Below are 25,936 nucleotides of genomic sequence, written 5' to 3' on the forward strand. Positions count from 1 at the left end.
CACCAGGGGGTGAAGATGACCAACGACCAACTGCTCTAGGGCCTTCGTCACGTGTGATGTTAGTACCACCAGCCTGTAGCTGTTGAGGTCCTTGGGATGTGGAGTCTTGGGCACAGGTGCCACGCAAAATGTTTTCCACAGCTGTGGCACCCTCCCCAGCTTCAGACTCAGGTTGAACATGTGTTTAACAACCTCATAAGTAGCATCCTTGCCCAGATCTACCTTAAAATGTCAATAGAAATGAATCCGTTTCAAAAAAACGTTTTTTTCCACATATTAAGCATACACATGGAGCATTGCTTCATCCCTTCCCCTTGTAGTTACAATGAAAAACCATTAGGTGGCGACAAAACTAGCCTTTTTTTTTTTACTTCCGGGTCGTCGGCTCTTCCTTTCCTGTCGGCCATTTATCGAATACGGTGAGCACCCGCCGAGCTCTTGCTTTGAGAATGTTTAAAATCAGTTGTAAATCCTCACATAGGCCAGGATTGGGATAACATTGATGAATCTCAACGAGACCTTGACATTTTAAAGTTTTTTAACAGCGTTAATCGCAGAAATGATTTATAAACAGGCTTAAATCGAGTGTGAGTGTCCCCACGCGGCCGTGCTGCATCGTACTCAAGCTAACTGGCAAGCTAGCTCTCCTGTAATTCCTTGTTTATGTGAAAAAATGTCGCTAATTTTGTTTCTTTGGTTATATTTTACCCACATTCGAGACACTAGTATTAAATATTTTGCTTTTACTGCTTCAACAAAGTTACAGCGGTCACATCACGTAAATTATATTACATGTTCCCTAATTCTACGTGAATTCCATCCTCGTAGCTTTGCAGGCGGCCCTTTGTAGAAGCTACAAACATGCAGAACGACGCTGGTGAATTTGTGGACTTGTACGTCCCACGTAAATGGTGAGTGTCTCCTCACGCAGTGTCAACAATATGAAAAAACTGCGGTCCGCATTTGGGTCTGAAACGGCTTCTAGTCCAAGTCGTTATTATTCGTGTGGAAATGAATTCTTCTGATGAACGTAAACGTGACATATTTGTATGTTTTGCAGCTCAGCTAGCAACAGAATAATTGGAGCTAAGGATCATGCCTCCATCCAGATCAACATTGCTGAGGTAAATTAATTTCAGGTCAGATCAAATGATGAGAAACGGGTGCGTTTCAAAGCAGTAAATCAGTGTATATTTAGCTGAATATACCGAGTTGATAGATGGTATTTAATAATGTACAACATTTCTTCTTCTCCTTTTGGATTGTCCCTTCAGGGGTCGCCACAGCGAATCAATTGCCTCCATCTAACCCAGTCTTCTGCATCATCTTCTCTCACACCAACTACCTTCATGTCCTCTTTCACTACATCCATAAACCTCCTCTTTGGTCTTCCTCTAGGCCTCCTGCCTGGCAGTTTAAAACGCAGCGTCTTTCTACCAATATATTCACTATCTCTCCTCTGGACATGTCCAAACCATCTCAGTCTGGCCCCTCTGACTTTGTCTGCAAAACCTCTAACATGTGCTGTCCCTCTGATGTACTCATTCTTGATCCTAGCCATCCTGGTCACATCACAATTCACAACACCGAAACCCAGTATTAATATATATTTGGTGTAAACTTACTGATCATCAAGAGTAGCTGTTTCCTCTTGATGACGGCTAATGCAGAGAGCTAACACACAGTTGAGATGGTGCAATCACAACTTCATTTATTTAGAAAATAAAAATGATTACAAGTGCGCGTTATAACACGATGAAGCTCATCAAAACATCACCGTTCCAAACAGGAACCAGTTGAATGTCATAAATATTTTTAAATCGTATTGTCTAATATATTAATCATCCACGTGTTTTTTGGTTCTTACCCAGTATGCTCTGTCCTCTGCAGGTCGACAAGGTGACTGGTCGCTTCAATGGTCAGTTCAAGACCTACGCCATTTGTGGTGCTATCCGCAGAATGGTGAGCTTCTTTTCATGTCTCTTGGGATCCAAACCATCAATGAGTGACTGATTATCGATGAAAATTTGTATTGATTTATGTCACCAAAAAGTTCTGTATTCATACCAGAGAAAGCTCAGATGGTTTGTTTTGGTGCTTTGAAGGTAAAGAGTCAGCATCACATACGTCTGTGTCCCGGTGTAGTTAGGACGTCAAACCAGATGTGAGACATAAAAAAAATCAGAATCCGAGTACTTTATTGATCCCCAAGGGAAAATTGCTTTCTGTTCCATCTGTACTTCTCAAGAAAGAACCATACAAAACGCCAGAATGAGAAAGAAAATTAGAATAAATAGCTAAAAAAAAAGGGAAAATGAGAGAATAAATGGAGGAGGAAAAACAAAATAATCAAAAAAGGTAAGGCTAGATTTGCCTTGTTGTACCAACCCTGAAATGAAGATGTATGTTTTTAAAGGACGTGGTGTTGTAAACCTACTTCTTTAAATTTCCCACAAAGGGGGTTATTGAAGCTTGTGCTGTAAATGTACTACTGTAATGCGCTGAAATCTGTGTGACTCATGTAGCTGCACTGTTAGTGTCTTATTGGTCAGCGTGGATTGGGCATATTTTTAACATGACAAGTATAACAAAGTCTTGTTTAGAAGTTGAGCTGCCAGAGTTTGTTGCTCTTTGTTGTCTCCTGGACACCTCCCTCTGTTATGAGATCACATTTTAAACTGTCAAAGATTCTGTCTGAGTGTGCTTTATTTCCCGCAGGGTGAGTCTGATGACTCCATCCTGAGGCTGGCGAAGAATGACAGCGTCGTCGCAAAGTAAGTCAGGTTTTGTGTTGACTACAATCCTAAATAGAAAGCTCACCAGAAAAGCTCTTTTCTTAAGATTGGAAGTGAGAATAAGAAGGAACAACCTTTAACTATCCCCTTGGGGACATTATTTTCCCATTTCCCAATTTAGATAAATTAACTAATTATAGCAGGGTTTTTTTTTTCAACCTTGTAGCCACTTACATCGTGTATGTAACCAATAATGATTGTTGAAAGTGATTTATGTTGGAACATTTTGTTCACATAGATAATACTGGGCTATGGGGTGTTTTAAATTTTTTGAATTAGTCCCCTCCTGAGAAGCAGCGCCGCTCCTTCAAAGTGAAAACTGATAAACTGGGTTTCACATAAAGAAATAATCTGGAAATTTTTTAACTCAGTGGAATAAATGTTTCATTTCAGTTTTTAATTTATGACTAGTATATTGAAATTGAAATTTTTTAGGTGAGAACAATCTTGAAAACTAATTTCTTCTTTCTCTGTTTTCACAGGAATTTCTGAGTGGCTTTGGATCTGTTGAAGCTTTGTAAAATAAAAAAATGAAAATGAACTGGGTTTTTTTTATTAATCATGAATTGGAAGTATGTCATAAACCAACAGTTGAGTGTCTCGACAGAGATCGTCCGAAATGGTCCGGCTGATTTTGGTTGTTCCCTAATTTTTACTCCAGTTCTGTCCAACAGCTGTGAAGAAAAGATATAAAGATTATTAGAATAAGTTGAATTTGAAATGGAATAATGTCTTAATGCTGGAGGGTGGAAGATAACATTTCAGAGTAAAAGATAGGAGGATGAAGGATTCCACTGTTGTCACGTCTTGCTTTTCAGCATGGCAGCAGAAATTCTTTTACTTTTAAAAGCTCAATAATAATAACGTTCCTACCTCAAAACAAAAGGATTCTTTAAAGCAGACTTGTTTGACAACAATTCCTACCATTTGTTGAAACAGTTGAAATACTTTGACATTCACATGACCAAGAACAATTATTTCTGGCTACCTCAGATAAAGTACGTTGGTGAAATTTATGAACTCAAATTACGATTGCTAAAAGTAAAGATGTTCTGTATGTCTAGAATTCTAAACATGGATTTATGGGACATTACTATTATGAAATGTTAATTTTGATTGATACACCTTACAATTGGCTTGTGACGTTTTTCTTGTCACATGTCAACCTATGATTACAGTTTATTACTACTGGTAGTTTTAACTACTGACTAGATTTAGCAAGTTAATTTAGTGAAAAGTAGTTTTTCCTCAAATGTAGTGAAATTGAAGTTAAAAAAGAAAATGGAAATTGTTTACTTCTGTAGATGTATTGCGTAACTGGCTTTTCTAAAGCTTACTCCCTTTCTGAAACATTGACATTCTGGTAGACATACGTCCAACCCTCCTCCAGAGCTTGTCAACTAATAGGAATCCTCCAATGTGTCCGTGGCAACCAGTCCAGCAACATCTTTTCAGCTGTAGACCGTGAACATCCCATCTTCTTCTTGAACTTCTCATTTAGTTTTACGTAGGCTAACAAACAGCAGGACTTCAGGTTACCAGTTCCATTGTGTCAGTGAATATGGTAAGATTTATTTCCTTGTGTTAATTTATCGCAAAATTGGATGTTTTTGAGGGATGCTGATTTGTAGATATTTTTGTGTATATGTACATACCTGTATATGAAATGCCCCTCACACCCTTGTAGGGTGGTATCTTTTCACACATATACTGTATATACTGTATACTTATATAATATAGGTCATGCGTTCTGAGTCATTCACGTATTCTTTAAAGAAACTTCAACTCATCACTAGTCTTCCCTCTCTTGAAATACCGTCAATCCGTGGATCCCAGCTGGTGATTTGGAGGCCGGTCCTGGAAAGGATCGGATAGGCTGCTCCTAGGCTAACCTGCCGTGGCCACGGTCTTTCCAGTGTCCTCGTCACCCGCTGGAATCCTTAGGTATATTGGCATCCGGCTCAAAGGATCAAATTAATGTCAGGTTCAACCAACCTAGAACATTTAAAACACACAAAAAGGAGAAGACAACAGTCCATATTTTTTACTCGCGAGGAGAACAGACAGAGATGTGCACAGTTACAGATCTCCAACCCGTTCTCAAAATGTCTCTGCCGAACCCTCTCCTTTATTCATTTGGGGTGGTCCCTTTTTACATTATTTTACTAAGGGATGGGGGCAGAGAAACAACAGTAAAACAACACCTGTGGAATGGTGCCATTAAAGAGTTAATAATTCTTTTTTTATGACATCCTCTCTATAAAAGACAACAACCAGGCACATTCCTGACTAGCAGTTCAGAGGTCATGCCTTGCTCAAGGAACCTCTACTATCACTCCAGTGATCCCATTGCTACTGTTGTCTCCCTGAAAAAATAACTCAATACATATGTAGAAAAACACACAGATATAAACATTTATATGGTCATGGGGTGTAATACAAAGAGTAAAGGAATATAAAAGAGTAAATATGAGATAACTTATAACATTCTAATACGTTCCACTTGTGGAAGAGTGGAACACATGACATATATATATATATATATATATATTTATTTATTTTATTTTATTTTTATTTTTTTTCACAGCGTGAATGCATTTCAGTCCACGTTGGTCAGGCTGGTGTCCAGATCGGTAACATCTGCTGGGAGCTGTTCTGTCTGGAACATGGGATCCAGCCGGATGGGCAGATGCCCAGTGATACAACCATTGGAGGTGGAGATGATTCCTTCAATACCTTCTTCAGTGAGACTGAATCTGGAAAGCATGTCCCCAGGGCTATCTTTGTGGACCTGGAACCCACCGTCATTGGTGACTCATTAAACTAGAACTTGTACAAATTTAAAAAAATTCATTTTACATTGTGTTTTTCCATTGGGTAAAATCCTTGAGTAATTCATTGGTTATTTTGTGTAGATGAGGTGCGTGTTGGGAACTACCGCCAGTTGCATCATCCTGAGCAGCTCATTACAGGCAAGGAGGATGCCGCCAACAACTACGCCCGTGGACACTACACCATTGGAAGAGAAATCCTTGACCTCGTGCTAGACAGGATCCGTAAATTGGTAAGTAAATTTACAGAATGAGCTCATTGAAAATTTGACCCCAAACGATGAAATTTTACTTTGTAAATTCACCCCATGTTTTATCAGTTTCACCTCCTCTCTTTCCTCAGACTGACCAGTGTACTGGTCTTCAGGGCTTCCTGGTTTTCCACAGCTTCGGAGGGGGCACTGGCTCTGGTTTCACCTCCCTGCTGATGGAGCGTCTCTCAGTGGACTATGGCAAGAAGTCCAAGCTGGGATTCTCTATCTATCCATCTCCCCAGATGTCCACTGCGGTGGTGGAGCCCTACAATGCTGTCCTGACCACCCACACCACCCTGGAGCACACTGACTGTGATATCATCATGGACAATGAGGCCATCTACGACATCTGTTGCAAAAAACTTGATGTTGGCCGTCCCAGCTACATCAACCTTAACAGGTTGATCAGTCAGGTTGTGTCCTCCATCACAGCTTCCCTTCGTTTTGATGGTTCCCTCAATGTTGATCTGACAGAGTTCCAGACCAACTTGGTTCCATTTCCCCGTATTCACTTCCCTGTGTCCAGCTTTGCCCCCATCCTCTCTGCTGAAAAGGCTTTCCATGAGCAGGTCACAGTGGCAGAGATCACCAACGGCTGCTTCGAGCCAACCAGTCAGATGGTGAAGTGTGACCCTCGCCACGGCAAATATATGGCTTGCTGCTTGATGTATCGTGGTGACGTTGTGCCCAAAGATGTCAATGTAGCCATTGCGAACATCAAGACCAAGCGCACCATCCAGTTTGTGGACTGGTGTCCCACTGGTTTCAAGGTTGGCATCAACTACCAGCCCCCAGCTGTAGTCCCCGGTGGAGATCAGGCCAAGGTGGAGAAGGCTTTGTGCATGTTAGGCAACACCACTGCCATTGCAGAGACCTGGGCTCGCATTGACTACAAGTTTGACCTGATGTACGCTAAGCGTGCCTTTGTCCACTGGTATGTGGGTGAGGGGATGGAAGAGGGAGAGTTTGCTGAGGCCAGGGAGGACTTGGCAGCTCTGGAGAAGGATTATGAAGAGGTTGGATTTGCGAGCGCTGAGAATGAGGGAGAAGATTATGATGATTATTAACAGGTATCAGGCCTTTGCAAGAGTGTGCCTTGGTGGTTTAAAAAAATGTTGAAGTGTCTTTCCTTTGTATTTTCCCTTTAAATATCCAATATAATATGTCCACTGAGAGCAGCCGAGTTTACCGTCCTTAATACATTCATTCTTCTGGGCTGAACTGCTGTTGGAGAGCATTTGTAAAAGAAGTACTGAGGCATGTCTTAAAAGTATGCTGCTATTCTGGTTATTGTTGAACTGGTTTGGGGAAATATCTTATCTCAATATCTTAGACTTATTACGGAAACCCACTTTTTCAAATCCAAATCCTGTCCGTCATCTGTCCTTTAATCTTCTGTGTTACTAAAGTGATAATAAACTGATTTTGTGACGGTTTTAATGTTGATTTTCAGATTACAATCTATTGCTACACCCAGACTTTTTTCCTAGTCTGCCATAGTTATGGTAGTATATTTTTCTTTTTTTATGGTCGTAGTTAAATATAAATGTAAATGTATATACTTTATTAATCCCCGTAGGGAAATTAGTAGCACACTCTAGATCACACTATTAGTTTTAGTCGCATGCATGTATAGTGTGTACAGGCCAGTAACACACACAAACACAAGAGACCTGTAGGAACGCAGTGGGGGAAGGTAAAGTGGCAGGCAGCTTGTAAGTAGTGCGCCCTAATCAGCAACTTATAAAGGGGACTGTGCCTTGCTTACGGTCGCCTCGGCAGTGCTTGATTCAGAGTGTAAGCTAACACCTACTTAGTTAGGGGCAACATGCAGATTTTGAACAAAAAGTGCCTAAGAATTAAGCCCAAGGGAGCACCACATATCTGTTTCGCCTGAACAGATGTGTATTTACCTATTGACGCAAAGTACAGTACTACCCTTGCTTTGAGGAATTAATATAGTAATTTCGTGAATTTCCCCCACTGTGGGACTAATAAAGGTCTACCTTATTTAATCTAATAAGCAGTGGTTAAAATCCAGAGCAAATATTAGGAAAACACAAAGCTTATATTTACACAAATTTACATTCCTTTTACTGTGTTTGAGTGAATGTCATTGAAGACCTGTAAGACAGCAGTAGTTGAAATCCTGGCTGGAAGACATAAAAATAGTTCCTTAAAGCCAAAAATATGTATAGGTAGAGATATTTGTTAGTATTTATTATGAGTGGTTCAGGGCCTGTGGGAATGGGACGTTTGTAAAATATGAAGGCCAGGGGTTGTGCAATATACTTCAAGGTTTTGTGACTGATGTGGTGAAGAAGTGAAGAAGATACACTATATTACCAAAAGTATTCGCTCACCCATTCAAATGATCAGAATCAGCTGTCCTAATCCCTTGGCCTGGCCACAGGTGTATAAAATCAAGCACTCAGGCATGCAGACTGTGAAACACGACATTTGTGAAAGAATGGGCTGCTCTCAGGAGCTCAGTGAATTCCAGCGTAGAACTGTCATATGATGCCACCTGTGCAACAAATCCAGTCGTGAAATTTCCTTGCTCCTAAATATTCCAGAGTCAACTGTCAGTTCTATTATAACAAAATGGAAGCGTTTGGGAACAACAACAACTCAGCCACGAAGCGGTAGGCCACGTAAAGTGACGGAGAGGGGTCAGCGGATGCCGAAGCGCATAGCGCAAAGAGGTCGCCAACATTCTGCACAGTCAATTGCTACAGAGCTACAAACTTCATGTGACCTTCAGATTAGCCCAAGTACAGTACGCAGAGAGCTTCATGGAATGGGTTTCCATAGCCGAGCAGCTGCAGCCAAGCCACACATCACCAAGGGCAATGCAAAGTGTCGGATGCAATGGTGTAAAGCATGCCGCCACTGGCCTCTAGAGCAGTGGAGACGTGTTCTCTGGAGTGATGAATCACGCTTTTCCATCTGGCATTCTGATGGACGAGTCTGGGTTTGGAGGTTGCCAGGAGAACGGTACATTTCGGACTGCATTGTGTCGACTGTGAAATTTGGTGGAGGAGGAATTATGGTGTGGGGTTGTTTTTCAGGAGCTGGGCTTGGCCCCTTAGCTCCAGTGAAAGGAACTTTGAATGCTTCAGGAAACCAAAACATTTTGGATAATTCCATGCTCCCAACCTTGTGGGAACAGTTTGGAGAGGGCCCCTTCCACTTCCAACATGACTGTGCATCAGTGCACAAAGCAAGGTCCATAAAGACATGGATGAGAGTCTGGTGTGGATGAACTTGACTGGTCTGCACAGAGTCCTGACCTGAACCCGATAGAACACCTTTGGGATGAATTAGAGCGGAGACTGAGAGCCAGGCCTTCTCGACCAACATCAGTGTGTGACTTGACCGATGTGCTTTTGGAAGAATCGTCAAAAATTCCTATAAACACTCTCCTTATCCTTGTGGACAGTCTTCCCAGAAGGGTTGAAGCTGTAATACCTGTAAAAGGTGGACCGACATCATATTGAACTCTGGGTTAGGAATTGGATGGCACTTCAGTTCATTGTATGAGTCAAGGCAAGTGAGCGAATACTTTTGGTAAAATAATGTAGATAGATAGATGTAGATGGATAGATAAATTAAATTGTTCTTAAATATTCAGGGACCTGATGTGCAGATTTGGAATGGTTTAAACTTCCACACCTGATGGAAAGCACATTTTGCAATAGGAGCATGGAAATGGTAATGGAAATGGAAATTGATGATGACTTCAGCAAACGTATTTATTGACTCTTGCTTTTGAAAACAGTCACATTCTGATCAAAGTATTCTGCTGGTTTGACAAGCTGGGCGATACACGCCCTTCTTTCCACCTGAGCTCTTGACCTGTCACAGCTTGATTTTGACCAATAGGAATCCTCCAAATATGGCAGTAGTAACCAGTTCAGCAACATCTCTGCAGCTGCAAAGAGTGAACAGCCCCATCCAGTGCATTTGGTTTCTACACTGCCTACGTAAAAGCAGCACTGTATGAGCTAATTCTCTACTTTTCTTCTTTCTAGCTCGACAGATTCAACAATCATGGTGAGTGAGAAGATAAATTACCAAATTTAGACTTTCAGAAAGTGTCATCAGTGTGCAGCCAAATTAAATAAAGCTAACTGTTAACATTAAAGAGGGAGACTGAAGTACGTTCTACCTTTAAGTTAGAAGAGAGGTTGTGACCAGATCGTATCTAAACTGGATCACTTAACTGTAGCTCTACAAGGTGAACGAAGTTTAAAGGCATGAATATGGAATATAATTCTGGAAATTAGTTCAGGTTGGATGAATATGGTGGCGTGCTCAGTACTTATTCTCCACTCAAACCTTATATTTTTGTTATACAATTAATTGTATAATTACACTAGTAAAACTTCTTTAATACTTCAACAACAATGTATTTATTTCTTCCTTTTTGAATATTTTATCAATTATAAAAGTCTCTAAACATATCCCGAATGTCAACTTAGGTGTTTCAGTGAAGGTTATTTTTCTTACTCCAGGTTATTTAACATTTTTTGTTCTTCACAGCGTGAATGCATCTCAGTCCACGTTGGTCAGGCTGGTGTCCAGATCGGTAACGCCTGCTGGGAGCTGTTTTGTCTGGAACATGGGATCAAGCCAGATGGACAGATGCCCAGTGATACAACCATTGGAGGTGGAGATGATTCCTTCAATACCTTCTTCAGTGAGACTGGATCTGGAAAGCATGTCCCCAGGGCTGTCTTTGTGGACCTGGAACCCACTGTCATTGGTGACCTATGAAATAACTTGTATTATAAAGTTTTATTTTATCAAAAACTCCTTATGCACTTTTCCCTGTGTCTTTTCCCAGTGACTCAAAACATTGCATAATATATGTTGATTTTGTGTAGATGAGGTGCGTACTGGAACCTACCGTCACTTGTTTCATCCTGAGCAGCTGATGACAGGCAAGGAGGATGCTGCTAATAACTATGCCCGTGGACACTACACCGTCGGAAGGGAGCTCATCGACCAGGTGTTGGACAAGATCCGCAAAATGGTAAATACAAATCGCCAACCTAACCTTAGACAATGAAATTATTTTCTTAAATAAATCCACTGCATGTGTGACCAGTGTCTCCTCTTCTCTGTCCTCAGACTGACCAGTGTACTGGTCTTCAGGGCTTCCTGGTTTTCCACAGCTTCGGAGGAGGCACTGGCTCTGGTTTCACCTCCCTGCTGATGGAACGTCTTTCTGTTGACTTTGGCAAGAAGTCCAAACTGGAGTTCTCCATCTATCCAGCTCCCCAGGTGTCCACTGCGGTGGTGGAGCCCTACAACTCCATCCTGACCACCCACACCACCCTGGAGCACACTGACTGTGCATTTATGGTGGATAATGAGGCCATCTACGACATCTGTCGTAAAAATCTTGATATTAGCTATCCCAGCTATACCAACCTTAACAGGTTGATCAGTCAGGTTGTGTCCTCCATCACAGCTTCCCTTCGTTTTGATGGTTCCCTCAATGTTGATCTGACAGAGTTCCAGACCAACTTGGTTCCATTTCCCCGTATTCACTTTCCCGTGGCCAGCTATGCCCCCGTCATCTCTGCTGAGAAGGCTTTCCATGAGCAGTCCACAGTGGCAGAGATCACCAACGCCTGCTTCGAGCCAACCAATCAGATGGTGAAGTGTGACCCTCGCCACGGCAAATATATGGCTTGCTGCCTGCTGTATCGTGGTGACGTTGTGCCCAAAGATGTCAATGTAGCCATTGCGAACATCAAGACCAAGCGCACCATCCAGTTTGTGGACTGGTGTCCCACTGGTTTCAAGGTTGGCATCAACTACCAGCCCCCCACTGCAGTCCCCGGTGGGGACCTGGCAAAGCTGCAGAGGGCTGTGTGCATGCTGAGCAACACCACTTCCATTGCAGAGGCCTGGGCTCGCCTTGACCACAAGTTTGACCTGATGTATGCTAAGCGTGCCTTTGTCCACTGGTATGTGGGTGAGGGGATGGAAGAGGGAGAGTTTGCTGAGGCCAGGGAGGACTTGGCAGCTCTGGAGAAGGATTATGAAGAGGTTGGATTAGATAGCTTGCAATCTGGCGAGGATGATGATGAAGAATATTAACAAGAATTTCTATTCCATGTAAAACAAAAATATTGAAATATACAGTACATTCATTTGGATATGACCTTTAAATGAACATTAAAATGTGTTCATTTAAACTCTGTACAGATTGTAAAGCCCTCAGAGGCAAATTGTCATTTGTGAATTTGAGCTATACAAATAAAATTTGATTGATTAATTGATTGATTGATTGATCGATCGGTTGGTCCGTCAGTCCGTCGATCGATCGATGGATTGACTGACAACTGACTGCCACCAGTGGACTGTCAGGTCTGAGAGGCCTGACTGTTTAAAACAACCTGACCTGGACTGCCAAAGCTTTTATTGACATGAACATGTCTCTCCAGCCAACTCTTGTTTTAGATTTACCAGACCTTGAAATAAATCTTACAAAGTGATTAAATGTAGCAAATGAAAGTAGTATGAAAGGTTTTTTTTAATCTACTGCAGTGAAATTCAAGTAAAAGAATGAGAAAATGGACATAGCCATATGTTTTTGTAAATGTATGTACTAACTCTGGCTTTTCTAAAACTTCACTTCCTCCTTGAAACATTCCGACTGTCTGGTCGACACACCCAACCCTCCTCTAGAGCTTGTCACCTGTCACAACTTGATTTTAACCAATAGATATCCTCCAGTGTGGCCGTGGTAACCAGTTCAGCAACATCTTTTCATCTTTGGAGAGTGAACATCTCCATCCAGTGCATTTGGCTTTTACACAGGCTACCTAAAAGCAGCATTGTAAGAGCAGATCTTTTGGTCAAATTCTCCATAATATCCAACTTGAATACCACATTGTCAGCAAACATGGTGAGTAAAAAGATTTTTTTTAAATTTGTCATATTTGGTTCATTTTAATGATTTTTATTTGCATGCCAGACAATCAGAAGGAAAAGTTGTCTAAAGACACTGTCTAGATAGAGCAAAGAAAAAGCTACTCTTGCAGAACCTCACTTGTCCCATATGAGCATGCACTTTGGGGATTGTGCAAAAACCTCTTTTAAACTGGCAGAAACCTTAAGCAGAACCTAAAACTCTTAGGTGACGGCCATCTGCCTTGACCATTTGAGTGTAAAGAGAAAGAGACAGAGACAGATTGACAGACAGTGAGAGAGAGTGAGAGACAGAAACAGAGACAGAGAAAAAGGTAGAAAGACACATTTTTATTTCAGTAAATTTGAAGTTCCAAGGTGTGCCATGGAGGTCAGCCAAATTAAGCAAAGCTGTAACCAAATTAAAGACAGAACTGTCTACATTCTACCTTTGAGCTTGAAATGAGGTAAAGGTAAAGACTGGCTTGCAAAAGTGTATCTACCCTGGGGTATTTAACTCTAGTTCTACAGGGCATAGCCCAAATCAAATCAAGTTGAACCAGTTGCTGGTTTCGGTTTGTCGTATTTGTACAATAAACTTGTCAATTACGGTAAGGGTGTATCAGCCTGCATTGTTCCTCTGTTTCCTGGTTTGAAAGGTGTTGGTGCATCAAATAATATTGAAGGCATAAATGAAATATGATTCTCAATGACTGAAACGGTGTCCTTAATGTCGTCTTAAAGGGACAGTAAAGTTAATTCTAAGTGACATATATGTTATTCATCATTATGATAAATAGAAGAAAAAATAAATTTTATATGTGTATTATCATCTGTTTGGTCAAAAAAGCTGAAAATCTGCTCTGCAAACAGCTTCCGCTTAAACTTAAAAAACAAAAATATTGAAATATATATCCGCTTTCACTTAAAATTAACTTTACTGTCCCTTTAAGTGTTTCAATGAAGGTTATTTTTCTTACTCAAGATTATTTAACATCTTTTGTTCTTCATAGCGTGAATGTATCTCAGTCCACGTTGGTCAGGCTGGTGTCCAGATCGGTAACGCCTGCTGGGAGCTGTTTTGTCTGGAACATGGGATCAAGCCAGATGGACAGATGCCCAGTGATACAACCATTCGAGGTGGAGATGATTCCTTCAATACCTTCTTCAATGAAACTGGATCCGGAAAGCATGTCCCCAGGGCTATCTTTGTGGACCTCGAACCCACTGTTATTGGTGACCTATGAAATAACCTGTAAAACAAAGTTTTAAAAAAAAACAAACTTTTCTCAGTGATTCAAATCTTTGCGTATGTTGATTTTGTGTAGATGAGGTGCGCACTGGGACTTACCGTCAACTGTTCCATCCTGAGCAGCTGATTACAGGCAAGGAGGATGCTGCCAATAATTACGCCCGTGGACACTACACCATTGGAAGAGCGCACATTGACCAGGTGCTGGACAAGATCCGCAAAATGGTAAATACAAATTGCAAACTTAACAGAAGATTATGAACTTTCATCCCATGTGTAACCATCCTCCTCTCTGTCCTAAGACTGACAAGTGCACTAGTCTTCAGGGCTTCCTGGTTTTCCACAGTTTTGGCGGGGGCACTGGCTCTGGTTTCACCTCGCTACTAATGGAACGTCTGTCTGTTGAATATGGCAAGAAGTCCAAGCTGGAGTTCTCCATCTATCCAGCTCCCCAGGTGTCCACTGCGGTGGTGGAGCCCTACAACTCCATCCTGACCACCCACACCACCCTGGAGCACACTGACTGTGCATTTATGGTGGATAATGAGGCCATCTACGACATCTGTCGTAAAAACCTTGATGTTGACCGTCCCAGCTACATCAACCTGAACAGGTTGATCAGTCAAGTTGTGTCCTCTATCACAGCTTCCCTTCGTTTTGAAGGTGCCCTCAATGTTGATCTGACAGAGTTCCAGACCAACTTGGTGCCATATCCTCGCATCCACTTTCCCGTGGCCAGCTACGCCCCCGTCATCTCTGCTGAGAAGGCTTTCCATGAGCAACACACAGTGGCAGAGATCACCAACGCCTGCTTCGAGCCAGCCAATCAGATGGTGAAGTGTGACCCTCGCAAGGGAAAATACATGGCTTGCTGTGTTCTTTATCGTGGTGATGTGGTGCCTAAAGATGTCAATGTAGCCATTGCGAACATCAAGACCAAGCGCACCATCCAGTTTGTGGACTGGTGTCCCACTGGTTTCAAGGTTGGCATCAACCATGAGCCCCCCACTGCAGTCCCCGGTGGAGACTTAGCAAAAGTCCAGAGGGCTGTGTGCATGCTGAGCAACACCACTTCCATTTCAGAGGCCTGGGCTCGCCTTGACCACAAGTTTGACCTGATGTATGCTAAGCGTGCCTTTGTCCACTGGTATGTGGGTGAGGGGATGGAAGAGGGAGAGTTTGCTGAGGCCAGGGAGGACTTGGAAGCTCTGGAGAAGGATTATGAAGAGGTTGGATTAGACAGCTTGCAATCTGGTGATGATGAAGATGGAGAAGAATATTAACAAGAATTTCTATTCCACGTAAAACAAAAATATTGAAATATACAGTACATTCATTTGGATATGACCTTTAAATGAACAATAAAATGTGTTCATTGACAGGACCACAGTTTACTGTCATTAATTCATAATGTCATGAACTTTCCATGACACACAGAGAAGGATTATGAGGTTGGACAAAATACCAGTGATGTGGAAGATGACGATGAATATTAACAGGCATCATTTTATTTCTATATTAAACCTTGATGATAAAAAATATTCCTTTACATAAAAATTCCTTTTCACTTTTCCATTAAATGACCAATAAAATTTCTACAGTTTACCATGTTCATTCTTCTGGGCTGAGCTGCTGTCAGAGGTCATTGTCATGTAATAGCAGTGCAAATGTCTTAAAATGAACCATCACCTTACCGCGGTGGAGAGGCTTGTGTGCCCTAAGGATCCTAGGAGCTATGTTGTCAGGAGTCTTGTACTCCTGGTAGGGGAGCACTGTCAACTGAGCACCACCTGGTGGTGAGTTGGGTCCGTTGGCGGAGGAAACCTTTGGATAGACCTGGTAAGCCCAAACGAGTAGTGCGGGTGAACTGGGAACGTCTGGAGGACGACTCGGTCCACGAGTTCTTCAACACCCACCTCCGAAGGAGCTTCTCGTGCATCCCTGTGGAGGTTGCGGGCATTGAACCTGAATGGTCGATGTTCAAAGCTTCCGTTGCTGAAGCTGCAGCTGAGAGCTGTGGTCTCAAGGTCTTGGGTGCCTCAAGGGGCAGTAACCCTTGAACACCGTGGTGGACCCCGGTGGTCAGGGAAGCCGTCTGACTGAAGAAGGAGGCCTTCAGGGGCATGTTGTCCCTGGGGACTCCTGAAGCAGTTGCAGGGTACTGACTGGCCAAAGGACTGCAGCCTCGGCTGTGATGGAGGCAAAACAGAGGGTGTGGGAGGAGTTCGGAGAGGCCGTGGAGAAGGACTATCGGACGGCACCAAAATTGTTCTGGAGGACTGTCCGACACCTCAGGAGGGGGAAATGGGGGACCATCCAAGCTGTATAAGGCAAGGAATGGACACTGTTGACCTCGACTGAGGAGGTTGTGGGTCGGTGGAAGGAACACTTTGAGGAACTCATAAATCCAACTAACCTTACTGACCCGTCCTCTGTTGCAGAGGCAGAGCTGGAGGACGATGGGGGATTCGAGTAAATCTCTCGGGGCGAGGTCACCGAGGTAGTTAAACAACTTCACGGTGGCAAAGCCCCGGGTGTTGATGAGATTCGCCCAGAAATGCTGAAGGCTCTGGGTGTTGAGGGGCTGTCATGGATGACACGCCTCTTTAACATTGCGTGGAAGTCTGGGACAGTGCCGAAAGAGTGGTAGACTGGTGTGGTGGTTCCTCTATTTAAAAAGGGGGACCAGAGGGTGTGTGCCAACTACAGGGGCATCACACTCCTCAGCCTCCCTGGGAAAGTTTACTCAAAGGTGCTGGAAAGGAGGGTCCGGCCGATTGTCGAGCCTCAGTTTGAGGAGGAACAATGTGGGTTCCGTCCTGGTCGTAGATCAATGGACCAGCTCTTTACTCTTGCAGAGATCCTAGAGGGGGCTTGGGAGTATGCCCATCCAGTCTACATGTTTTGTAGACTTGGAGAAGACGTACGATTGGGTCCCCAGGGATGTGCTGTGGGAGGTAGTGTGGGAGTATGGGGGGAGGGGGCCTCTCCTCAAGGCCATCCAACCCCTGTACGCCCACAGTGAGAGCTGCATTCGGGTTCTCGGCATAAGTCAGACTTGTTCTGAGTAGCTGTTGGCCTTTGCCAGGGCTGCGCTTTATCACCAAATTCTGTTCGTGATTTTCATGGACAGGATATCGAGGCATAGTTGTGGTGAGGAGGGGTTACAGTTTGGTGGCCTGAGGATTGCATCGCTGCTTTTTGCAGATGATGTGGTCCTGTTTGCGTCATCGGCCTGTGACCTGCAGCACTCACTGGTCCAGTTTGCAGACGAGTGTGAAGCGGCGGGGATGAGGATTAGCAACTCCAAATCTGAGGCCATGGTCCTCAGCAGGAAACTGGTGGACTGCCTTCTCCGAGTGGGGGATGAGGTCTTTCAACATGTGAAGGGGTTTAAGTATCTTGGGGTCCTGTTCACGAAGGAGGGAACATGGAGCGTGAGATTGGACGGAGAATTGGGGCAGCAGGAGCGGTATTGCTGTTGCTTTACCGCACTGTTGTCACAAAGAGTGAGCTAAGCCAAGAGGCAAAGCTCTCCATCTACCGTTCAATCTTCGTTCCTACCCTCACCTATGGTCATGAGCGATGGGTCATGACCGAAAGAACGGATACAAGGTTAGATAGATAGATAGATAGATAGATAGATAGATAGATACTTCACTGGGGGCTTTTCTCCTATTAGCTTCGTGCAGGATGCCAAGGTGCTTACCATTACATTTCGGGCATGGCTTCTTGAGGTCACAGTCCAGTGCTCTATGCTCACGTGCACATCGCCAGCAGCGGTTATTTGTAAGGATCGAAATCTTCATATCGTCAGGGTTCAGATGGCGGAATTCAGGGCATACACTTAGGTGATGGTCTTTGGTGCCACAATATGGACATGTGGATTTAGTTTGCTGCCTGTGGACTGAGAGGTGGCAGGTCTCAAGGTCTGTTGTTACGTATGCCTACATACAGTATATATTTTGTATGTGCTTTAAATGTAGGTATGAATATGTATGTGGGTGTTTGTGGGAGAGATGGGTGTGGTGTGTCTGTGTCCTGTGTGTTTTGTTTTTCCTTAGACCCAGATCATCCAATCCAGCTCCAGTGCCTGCCTGGAGCTATCCATCAAGAAAATTCCAATTACCCTGCTAATCACTCCACCTGCTGCCAATTACCACCATTACCTGCAATTGCATGCCTCGCCCCAAACACACCCTAAGTCTCTGTTTGCTGCTCAGAAGAGAGCTGCATCAAGGACTCTCTATCTCATCTCTCAAGGCCACATCTCAGCTCTCCATCTCATATCTCAATTCTCTATCTCACTCTATCTATCTCTGCTCCATGTTCTGTGTGGTAACTGCCATTTTAGTTTAGTTATTCTTTGTTAGTTATTTGTATGTTGTTAGTCCATGGCCTAGGGGTAGCTAGACGGAGGCCTCTCTACATACCACCCTTAGTTGTCCTTTGTCTCGAAACACTAGTTAGGAGGATGTTGTCTTTCTATTGTATTTTTGGTCAGTTTCTGTCTCGGTAGTGTAGTTAGGCAGGGTTATTATTTTCTTGTTTAGTTACCTGCATTGTTTAGTTTGTGTTTGTGTTCTAGATTATTTTGTAAATTTTGACAACATCCATTCCCCTAGACCATGTGACATTATTTTCAGTTTGGCAGTCTCACTGGTTTTGTGTTCAAGTCTTGTCTTAAAATATATAAAATCATCAGTTGCAACTGAAAAGTCTTGTGTTTGCTCCAGTTTATTTACATTTCAGCTGCTCGAATTCCTGTTTGATTATTTTCCAAGTTTCTGGTTTATGTTACTGCCATTTAGTCACACATTATAGTCACATTCTGCAGGGTTGTAACACTGTGGAGCCGGAGGTGGCCATGCACTGCTTGTACCATGTGGTATGGTGGCCATGGGATGATTGGCTTTGGTTGGTGGTTTTCTCTCCTTCCCATTCTGATTAGCTTGCATCCAATGGTTGTAACTGACTTGTGATGTTAACATCTGGCACTGCCTCAGTTTCCAACCAGGTAGCAAAGTCGACGAGGTTGTATGAGGTCCCTGGATGGGTGGTACGAACACAACGAGCATAGTTGGTAACCAACTATGGAGGCAACTTAGCCAGAAGGTTGTGCACATGGGAAGCACAAGCTAACTCTGCTTGTCCTTGAACACTACCTAGAGACTGTAGCATACCGACAAGTGCTCTAACTCTGCTGGCAAAATCACTGAAACCTCTAGAGTCTCCAGTTCAAAGGGAGGGTAGAGCTTGAATTGCACTTATTTCACTAAGTACCAGCTGATGGGGCTGGCCATAACATTGTTGCAAGGCAGCTAGTGCACGAGTGTAACGGTATGGGCTGTAGGAGAGTGAAAGGCGGCGAGCAGAATCCAGCTTTAGGTGCTCAAGCAGTATATGATATTTAAACTGTTCAGGTTCCTCTGGGGATAGAAGGTTATGGAGGGCCATCTTGAGCATATCAAATTCCTGTGGGTCATCATGAACAAAATGTTGCAGTCTCTGACTGCCTTGGTCCTTGTTAGAAAGGTTTCCAACTGTTGGCTGTAAGAACGATTATGTAAAGACGACATAACAAATGAAACTGGGTGGAATTTAGCATGATTTTTATATATTTTTTGCACATATTGCCTTCAGATAAATGCGGAGCTATGATTTCTACACATTTATCAGTCCATAAAACAATACAACAATACAGACACACACTCTATCAGGGCTGCATACGAAGGGCTCCGTCCAATCTGATGACTTCACCATTAATCATGGGGTTCTCTGCCAGCGATGTCACCAGGTGGGCAAACTCTGCAGGGTCTCCCAGGCGTGGGGGGAATGGTACCTGTTTGCCGAGAAAGATGCGCACCTTCTCTGGGAGAACCGTCAGGAGTGGGGTGGCGAAGAGACCTGGAGGAACAGAGAGAACCACCAACCTGATTTAGACTTCCAGAAAATATGTTTGCCCAATCAGACGGCCTTCCCGTCCCGCCCATTGGAGGTGGGACCGCCTCCAAAAAGGTGAGATGTTCCGCCTCACCTTTATGTATAAATGGACGAGCTGGCAAGGCTCTAGGAAAGGGTAGGGACGTGACTTTAACAATGAAGGACACTGCCTGGATACAAACACAGTGCCATCCTGACTCATCTGAATATTATTATGGTTTAAAAAAGTGACCACTAACCAGGTGCAATGGTGACGACCCTAATTCCCATTGGCGCCAAATCCCGTGCTATGGGGAGGGTCATCCCAACTATGCCCCCTTTAGAAGCTGAATATGCTGCTTGACCAACCTGAGAAAAAAATAAGGTAAATAAAGAACTGGGCGCAGCTGCTCGCTTCTATTTGTGTGTTTCCACTGACCTGTCCATCAAACGCAGCCACGCTGGCTGTGTTTATGATGCAGCCTCTGTGTCCGTCTGCATCGGGCTGGTTGTTCACCATTGCACCCGCAGCAAGACGAATTACATTAAAGGTGCCTGCAATGTTCACCTACAGGAAACAAACAGGAAGACTCTCATATGGCCACCTGATGAGCAGGAAGCCTTATCTCTACCGTTTGCATCCTTCAGCTCACATTGATGACACGCTGGAAGTCCTCGAGGCTGTGTGGAATTTTCTTGTTGAAGTTGTAGGTTTTTACAGCGACGGCGATACCGGCACAGTTAATGGCCAGGTCTAGTTTCCCAAACTTCTCCTGAGCCAGAGACACGGCTGACAGCACTTCGGCTTCTGACGTCACCTATGGAGTGGAATGGCCCCACAATAGCCACACAAAACGTCACGTTAATGTTCCTGGGTGATAAGTGGTGGGGGTGTCAAACACACAAATCATCACACTCTTAAAATGCAGGGCTCGAAATTGCGACCATTTTGGTTGCATATGAGCCCAAATTTTTATTAGTGTGACTATTAAATATATTTGGGAGCACTGGTGCGACTAGGGAAAAAAATCTGGTGTGCCTTGGCGCAATTTTTGGCGCATTTTTACTTGCAGTTCACAGCTACAGACGGCGGGCGCTGCTCCTCCAGTTAATCCGGTAATAGCTCCACTCAGTTCAGCCAATCAGATCGTTTGTCTACCCTGCGCTGTCAGCGTACCAGGAAGTGAAACAGCTCGCTACCGCTGTGAGTTTACCGCTACAGCGGAGCACAGAAGAAGGGAGATGGCATAGCTCCAAACGAAGGGAGGTTAACTCGGAATACCGCTGGTTGACAATGAGTGGACGAAATTTATGTTTATTCGTCCGTCAGGCAGTTGAAAACCATTTTACCTCATGTGGTCTGAACACATAGCATGAATTAAAAGTGGTAACAAGAAGCGCCACTATGAAACAAAGCACAGATCTTTTGTGCAGAATTATCCCCTGAAGTCCGAGCTGAGGGCAAAATGACCGAGAAAAATATAAACGAATGTTCACTAAAGGCATGGTGGAGTTTGGGGCAACATCTTTTAGTGATGTTTTAAAATACAAAACAATCCAATAATAACCAAAATGGTTCAGTCCAGGTAGGGCTGTTCTGACAGCGCGCCACAACGCGCTATTTAAGCCACACCCAGGTAGCGCCTTCGTTTGGCCCCTGACCCGGAGACGGACCAACGCAGCATCCTCAGGTGAGCGTCTCTCATATAGTTTTGTGTGGATGTGGGGAAAACGCGTAGGCGCCGAGTGTGGACCCTCGAACGCACTACCGCGATAGTTAGTTTGATGCGGACATGTGATTGTGGACCTGCCGGAGAATGTACGCGAAACAGTCTGAGTGGGACCGCGCACCTGCCAGGAAACAATGAGAGCGCAGCTGCGGCTGCTCTCCTGGGCGAGGGAGAGAGACGCGCAGAACGGAGATGGACGGAGCGGTCTCTATCGCTCCGTCACTGCCTTGCTTTTGGGTAGGTGCTCCTAAAGTCTTTGCTGGTGCTACTAAGTTCTAAATGTGGGAGCACCAGTGCTACCAAGAAAAAAAGTTAATTTCGAGCCCTGAAAAGATTGCCATTTTTTCATATACATTTTTTTTCTTCAGTTTTCACTTCAGAATACAGCAACGAAATTATTTTTCCCCCCATATTCAAAACCAAGTCTGATATTCCCCCTTTTTTTTCTATTCACTGAAGATCAAAACTTGCATGCATGTTTATTATGAGGTGAATGGAGGTGAGATCATGACTCACGTCTGCAGGAGCGAAGGCACAGCGGTCCCCGAGGCTGGCGGCCAGAGTCGCGCCCTCGGAGGAGGGCAGGTCCAGGATCACAGCTGATGCTCCGCTCTGCACCAGCCGCTCCACGGTGGCCCGGCCCAGACCCGATGCTCCGCCGGACACCAGACCGACCATCGTCTGGTCAACACATGCATGCACCGTGTTAACCACTCAAACTCCATAGTTACCAGGAAAACAAACCATAGAAGAAGAAACATTCATATCTCTGTAATCAATACATCCATTAAAGGTCATTAAAAAACTTTTACTGGCTCATAGCGTGGCGCTGACGGCTTTATCTTTCTCCTCCCTCACCTTGAGACACCGAATGTTCGCCATGTTCGTTCAAACGCCGGCGTGACGTCACGCCAAAACTATCGCCTTAAAGACATCAAAGAATGACTCCAATGGGAGCTTCCGGGTCAAAGTTAACTGCAGGTTGAAGCGGCCGAGGCTCTAAAATGTAACATCTTCATTATAATTTTCCAAATAATGGGTAGAATCAAAATTAGTGATTACGTTGGGCTATATCCGGATTGAACTGTTAAAAAAAAAACTCCGTTCTGAAAACACTTGCGACTTTGAGTGCCGTAAACCGCTTTTGCGACACTTTACGGCATTGACAACTAGAGGAATCTCTCTCCTTGACGCTAACGACACTGACGTTCTGTCAGACAAGAAAGTGTTTCTCGTCTTTGGATCGAATAAACTTTATTTCAAGAACTTCTGTATACTTCCAGTGACTTACAGGAAGACTGCCTTTGCCATAAACTATTGTAAGCCCTAAGACGAGGACTCAGCGTCCATTAGCAAAGCGCTAGCGGTTTGTGCTAGCTTGCGTCATACGTTAAGGATTCTCGAGCGCCATCTAGTGTTGTAGTAGATTACAGCACAATGAAATGAACGGAAATTAAGTTCGTTTATCTGCAGAAACACATCTGTCTCCCTCTCATTCTATAAATGTCGATATGATGTATTTGTTAAAATGCAGCTCCCGTAGAAAAACCGGAGTGACTTGTGTCTGTTAACGGTATATTCTGATCACAGGTAAAATACAGCGCTGGTCTCTGACATGTACACATATAATAAATATATCTAATATATTTTGTGATAAATTATAGAATCTAATTCCTAAATCGGCATATATTTTATCGAGGGATGCGTCACTCCTGTTTAGACGCTACATCTAATTCCCGCCTACTTCCTCATAATTTGACCAATAAAGGATCAGATCAGACGACGCCTTTTTCTGACATCCACTAGCAGATCAGTAGACCGTTATCCAATCAGAACAGCTTTACGTCTCATCAAGGGGTCGCCGTCGGCAGCCAGTGGACGTCTCAGTAGTTTCTACTACACAAAGTAATTTACTTTTCAGAACTCTAATTTATTTTTTGTACGCAACATGTCAGAAGTACAGAATGCAGAAATAAAGAAACAAAGCATACGATGAATACTTTAAATTGCCGAACACAACTTTTATTTTACTATAATGTAAAAATAATCAAAATTAAGAAAGGTGCTTCGAACATTAGACAACGATTCTACAATACAAAATAATGACTTAACCTCATCCAGTCACAATATAAAAGAAGAGGCGGAATAAAAAATGTAAAGCTGCTATATAGTAGTTGTCATCATTGTCATTTAATTTGGTATTTACTGTTGTGATCTAATGACCTTCGAAAAACAATTCTAAGCTACAAATACGCATAAAATTAAAAATTGGTCTCGTCCAGGGTTTTCTGTATGATTTGCTGTTTCTTTGGGGAAAAAAACATTTAATGGGGAACATTTATTTGAAATTTTATCATTCAAACTACGATAAAGCTATGGCATTAACCTCAACTTATATTATAACACCGAAGGGAAAGCTGAAACCAACAGACCATTTGTTATTTGAAACACAAACTTCACTAAGTGATAGCTACACTCATTAATACAGCCCTATAGTATAATAAGCCTACTTATATAATTCCTGAGCTAAAATACACACACAAAATGCTTACACAGATACTTCATGTCGAGTGGGTGGGAAAACAAATATATGTAAATACAATAAAGTTGTTGAATAAACACCTCCCACGCGGCTATACCATCTGTGGAAGCTGGAGTACAGTGCATTCTGCTGCCACATTGTGGAAGGTAGCAAGTCGTATAGTTGTATCTCCAAAGTTGGGGTTGCAATATCCCACACCCCACAACAACACAACTTACTACCTCACCACACCACAGCTACACACGTCGCACTAACACACTGAAAAACAAACAAACAAACAAACAAACATCAGGATAATGATAATAATAATAATGACAATAAACTGTACATGAAGTAATTAAAGGGCTGCAGATGAATCCGATCATTCATTAAATAGGCGTCTCCGGGCAGATGACCAACACCCCGGAACAAACCGGGACAACACAAGCAATAAAACAAGTGCAACATCCAGGATGTAAATTTGGAACACTGTTCGTCACCGTGGCAACTGGACACGAGATGCAGATAGGCTGGCGGTCTCCACTATGTAGGTGGTTTGGTTGCCGTGAGAAAGACAGTAGGCTGTATAGTTATCTCCCAGATCTGGTGTGATCCTAAAACTATACAAACTACTACCTCATCCCACAGCTCCCCGCTCCTCTCTGACGTCCCACGACACCCAGACACACACTACTGATGCCCACTCATTGTCAGATCGTTTGAAAGATCAGATGGAAGAGGTAATCAATACCCCGAAACCCATGTAGCCTACCATTCCAGGGGTCTTCCCTTTCCGTGAGGAGCCAAACGTCAGAATCAAAACACGCCAAACGGAGGAAAAACAGCCATGATTGTGGGATGCTAACATTTCCTGCTGGTTGCTTGAGCCACAAATCAGGCTAAAAAGCTAACCAGTGCAAGCAGAACAACCTTTCAAGCTACTCAACATTAGCTGTAAAGGTGGTAAATAGACCGCATTACGATGACAACTATTCATGTGTTAGCATGAAGAGCATCTGCCGCCGCTGCCAGCTGGTTATTTCGGCTTCTCGCTGCGGCACCAGCCTGTTTTAGCAGGCAGCTAGCCAGCTAGCCAGCTAGCCAGAAGTGTTAACAAGCTAGCTGACAGCTAGCTAGAATTGGCGGTTCTCGACCTTTCAGTCCGTCTGCTGTCACATCCGCCACCCCGCGCGACCTCGCGGGCGGCAGCGTCGTCACTGTTCGGTGGAGACCGCGCGGTCGCAGCGGCGGACTCGTTCCCGGTACCGACGTATGAACGTAAAGTATCGCATCTAGATGTTCCGATGCTTCACTTCAACCACGCCAGGAATCACGTGACTGCCTCTCTCTCAAAACGAGGCTACTACGTCACACGCGTGTCACCGATCGGATTTAGAATCTTCCCGTTTTAAATAAAATGAAAAAAAACAACAACCCCAAAAACTTAAAATTTCAGTGGAAATTGAAAAGAACAACGCAAATAATTTTATTTGAATTAAAAATAAATGCTATAAAAGACAAAACGAATGGAAGCAGGTAAAATACTTCGCACCAGTTTCACGGCGGTCAGCTGCACTAAAGTTTGACCACCAGGTGTCGTCATTTGACCGGTGCGCTTAGAAGAAATTACCGAATTACCAAAATACTATACTACCAATCAGCAGTTAACCTTATCAATCGAACATCAGTCGATCAATACAACAG

General features: G+C 43.5%; 5 protein-coding genes across 9 annotated transcripts; 4 read left to right on the forward strand and 1 right to left on the reverse strand.

Moving 5' to 3' along the window:
* Positions 1-391: 391 nt before the first annotated feature.
* rps21 (ribosomal protein S21) lies at positions 392-3,336 on the forward strand. Its single transcript, XM_068341061.1, has 6 exons — positions 392-419; positions 829-911; positions 1,061-1,124; positions 1,891-1,962; positions 2,719-2,774; positions 3,278-3,336. Exons 2-6 carry the CDS (start codon positions 862-864, stop codon positions 3,285-3,287), a joined length of 252 nt encoding a protein of 83 aa, XP_068197162.1. The 5' UTR covers positions 392-419; positions 829-861; the 3' UTR covers positions 3,288-3,336.
* A 570-nt stretch (positions 3,337-3,906) lies between these two features.
* LOC137612502 (tubulin alpha-1C chain-like) lies at positions 3,907-7,250 on the forward strand. Its single transcript, XM_068341050.1, has 4 exons — positions 3,907-4,359; positions 5,383-5,605; positions 5,711-5,859; positions 5,970-7,250. Exons 1-4 carry the CDS (start codon positions 4,357-4,359, stop codon positions 6,945-6,947), a joined length of 1,353 nt encoding a protein of 450 aa, XP_068197151.1. The 5' UTR covers positions 3,907-4,356; the 3' UTR covers positions 6,948-7,250.
* Positions 7,251-9,823: 2,573 nt separating this feature from the next.
* On the forward strand, positions 9,824-12,172 carry LOC137604112 (tubulin alpha-1C chain-like). The gene is made up of 4 exons (XM_068328048.1): positions 9,824-9,936; positions 10,426-10,648; positions 10,770-10,918; positions 11,017-12,172. The coding sequence occupies exons 1-4, from the start codon at positions 9,934-9,936 to the stop codon at positions 11,992-11,994; spliced, it is 1,353 nt and encodes a 450-aa protein (XP_068184149.1). The 5' UTR covers positions 9,824-9,933; the 3' UTR covers positions 11,995-12,172.
* Positions 12,173-12,320: 148 nt separating this feature from the next.
* On the forward strand, positions 12,321-15,443 carry LOC137604095 (tubulin alpha-1C chain-like). Of its 2 annotated transcripts, none has more exons than XM_068328033.1 (4): positions 12,321-12,805; positions 13,821-14,043; positions 14,136-14,284; positions 14,362-15,443. In XM_068328033.1, the coding sequence occupies exons 1-4, from the start codon at positions 12,803-12,805 to the stop codon at positions 15,340-15,342; spliced, it is 1,356 nt and encodes a 451-aa protein (XP_068184134.1). In that variant the 5' UTR covers positions 12,321-12,802; the 3' UTR covers positions 15,343-15,443. The 2 variants fall into 2 exon arrangements, with proteins under 2 accessions (XP_068184134.1, XP_068184140.1); XM_068328039.1 differs by having other exon boundaries at positions 13,821-13,947.
* A 4,211-nt stretch (positions 15,444-19,654) lies between these two features.
* On the reverse strand, positions 19,655-25,544 carry hsd17b10 (hydroxysteroid (17-beta) dehydrogenase 10). Of its 4 annotated transcripts, none has more exons than XM_068333958.1 (6): positions 25,387-25,544; positions 22,228-22,392; positions 20,635-20,799; positions 20,421-20,549; positions 20,242-20,350; positions 19,655-19,966 (listed from the first exon to the last, which is right to left on the reverse strand). In XM_068333958.1, exons 2-6 carry the CDS (start codon positions 22,387-22,389, stop codon positions 19,776-19,778), a joined length of 756 nt encoding a protein of 251 aa, XP_068190059.1. In that variant the 5' UTR covers positions 22,390-22,392; positions 25,387-25,544; the 3' UTR covers positions 19,655-19,775. The 4 variants fall into 4 exon arrangements, with proteins under 4 accessions (XP_068190059.1, XP_068190036.1, XP_068190041.1 ...); XM_068333935.1 differs by lacking the exon at positions 25,387-25,544 and adding an exon at positions 25,005-25,243; XM_068333940.1 differs by lacking the exon at positions 25,387-25,544 and adding an exon at positions 22,570-22,771.
* Between the last annotated feature and the right edge of the window lie 392 nt (positions 25,545-25,936).

Source organism: Antennarius striatus, chromosome 2 (genome assembly GCF_040054535.1).
Source record: "Antennarius striatus isolate MH-2024 chromosome 2, ASM4005453v1, whole genome shotgun sequence".
Classification (NCBI taxonomy): Eukaryota; Metazoa; Chordata; class Actinopteri; order Lophiiformes; family Antennariidae; genus Antennarius; species Antennarius striatus.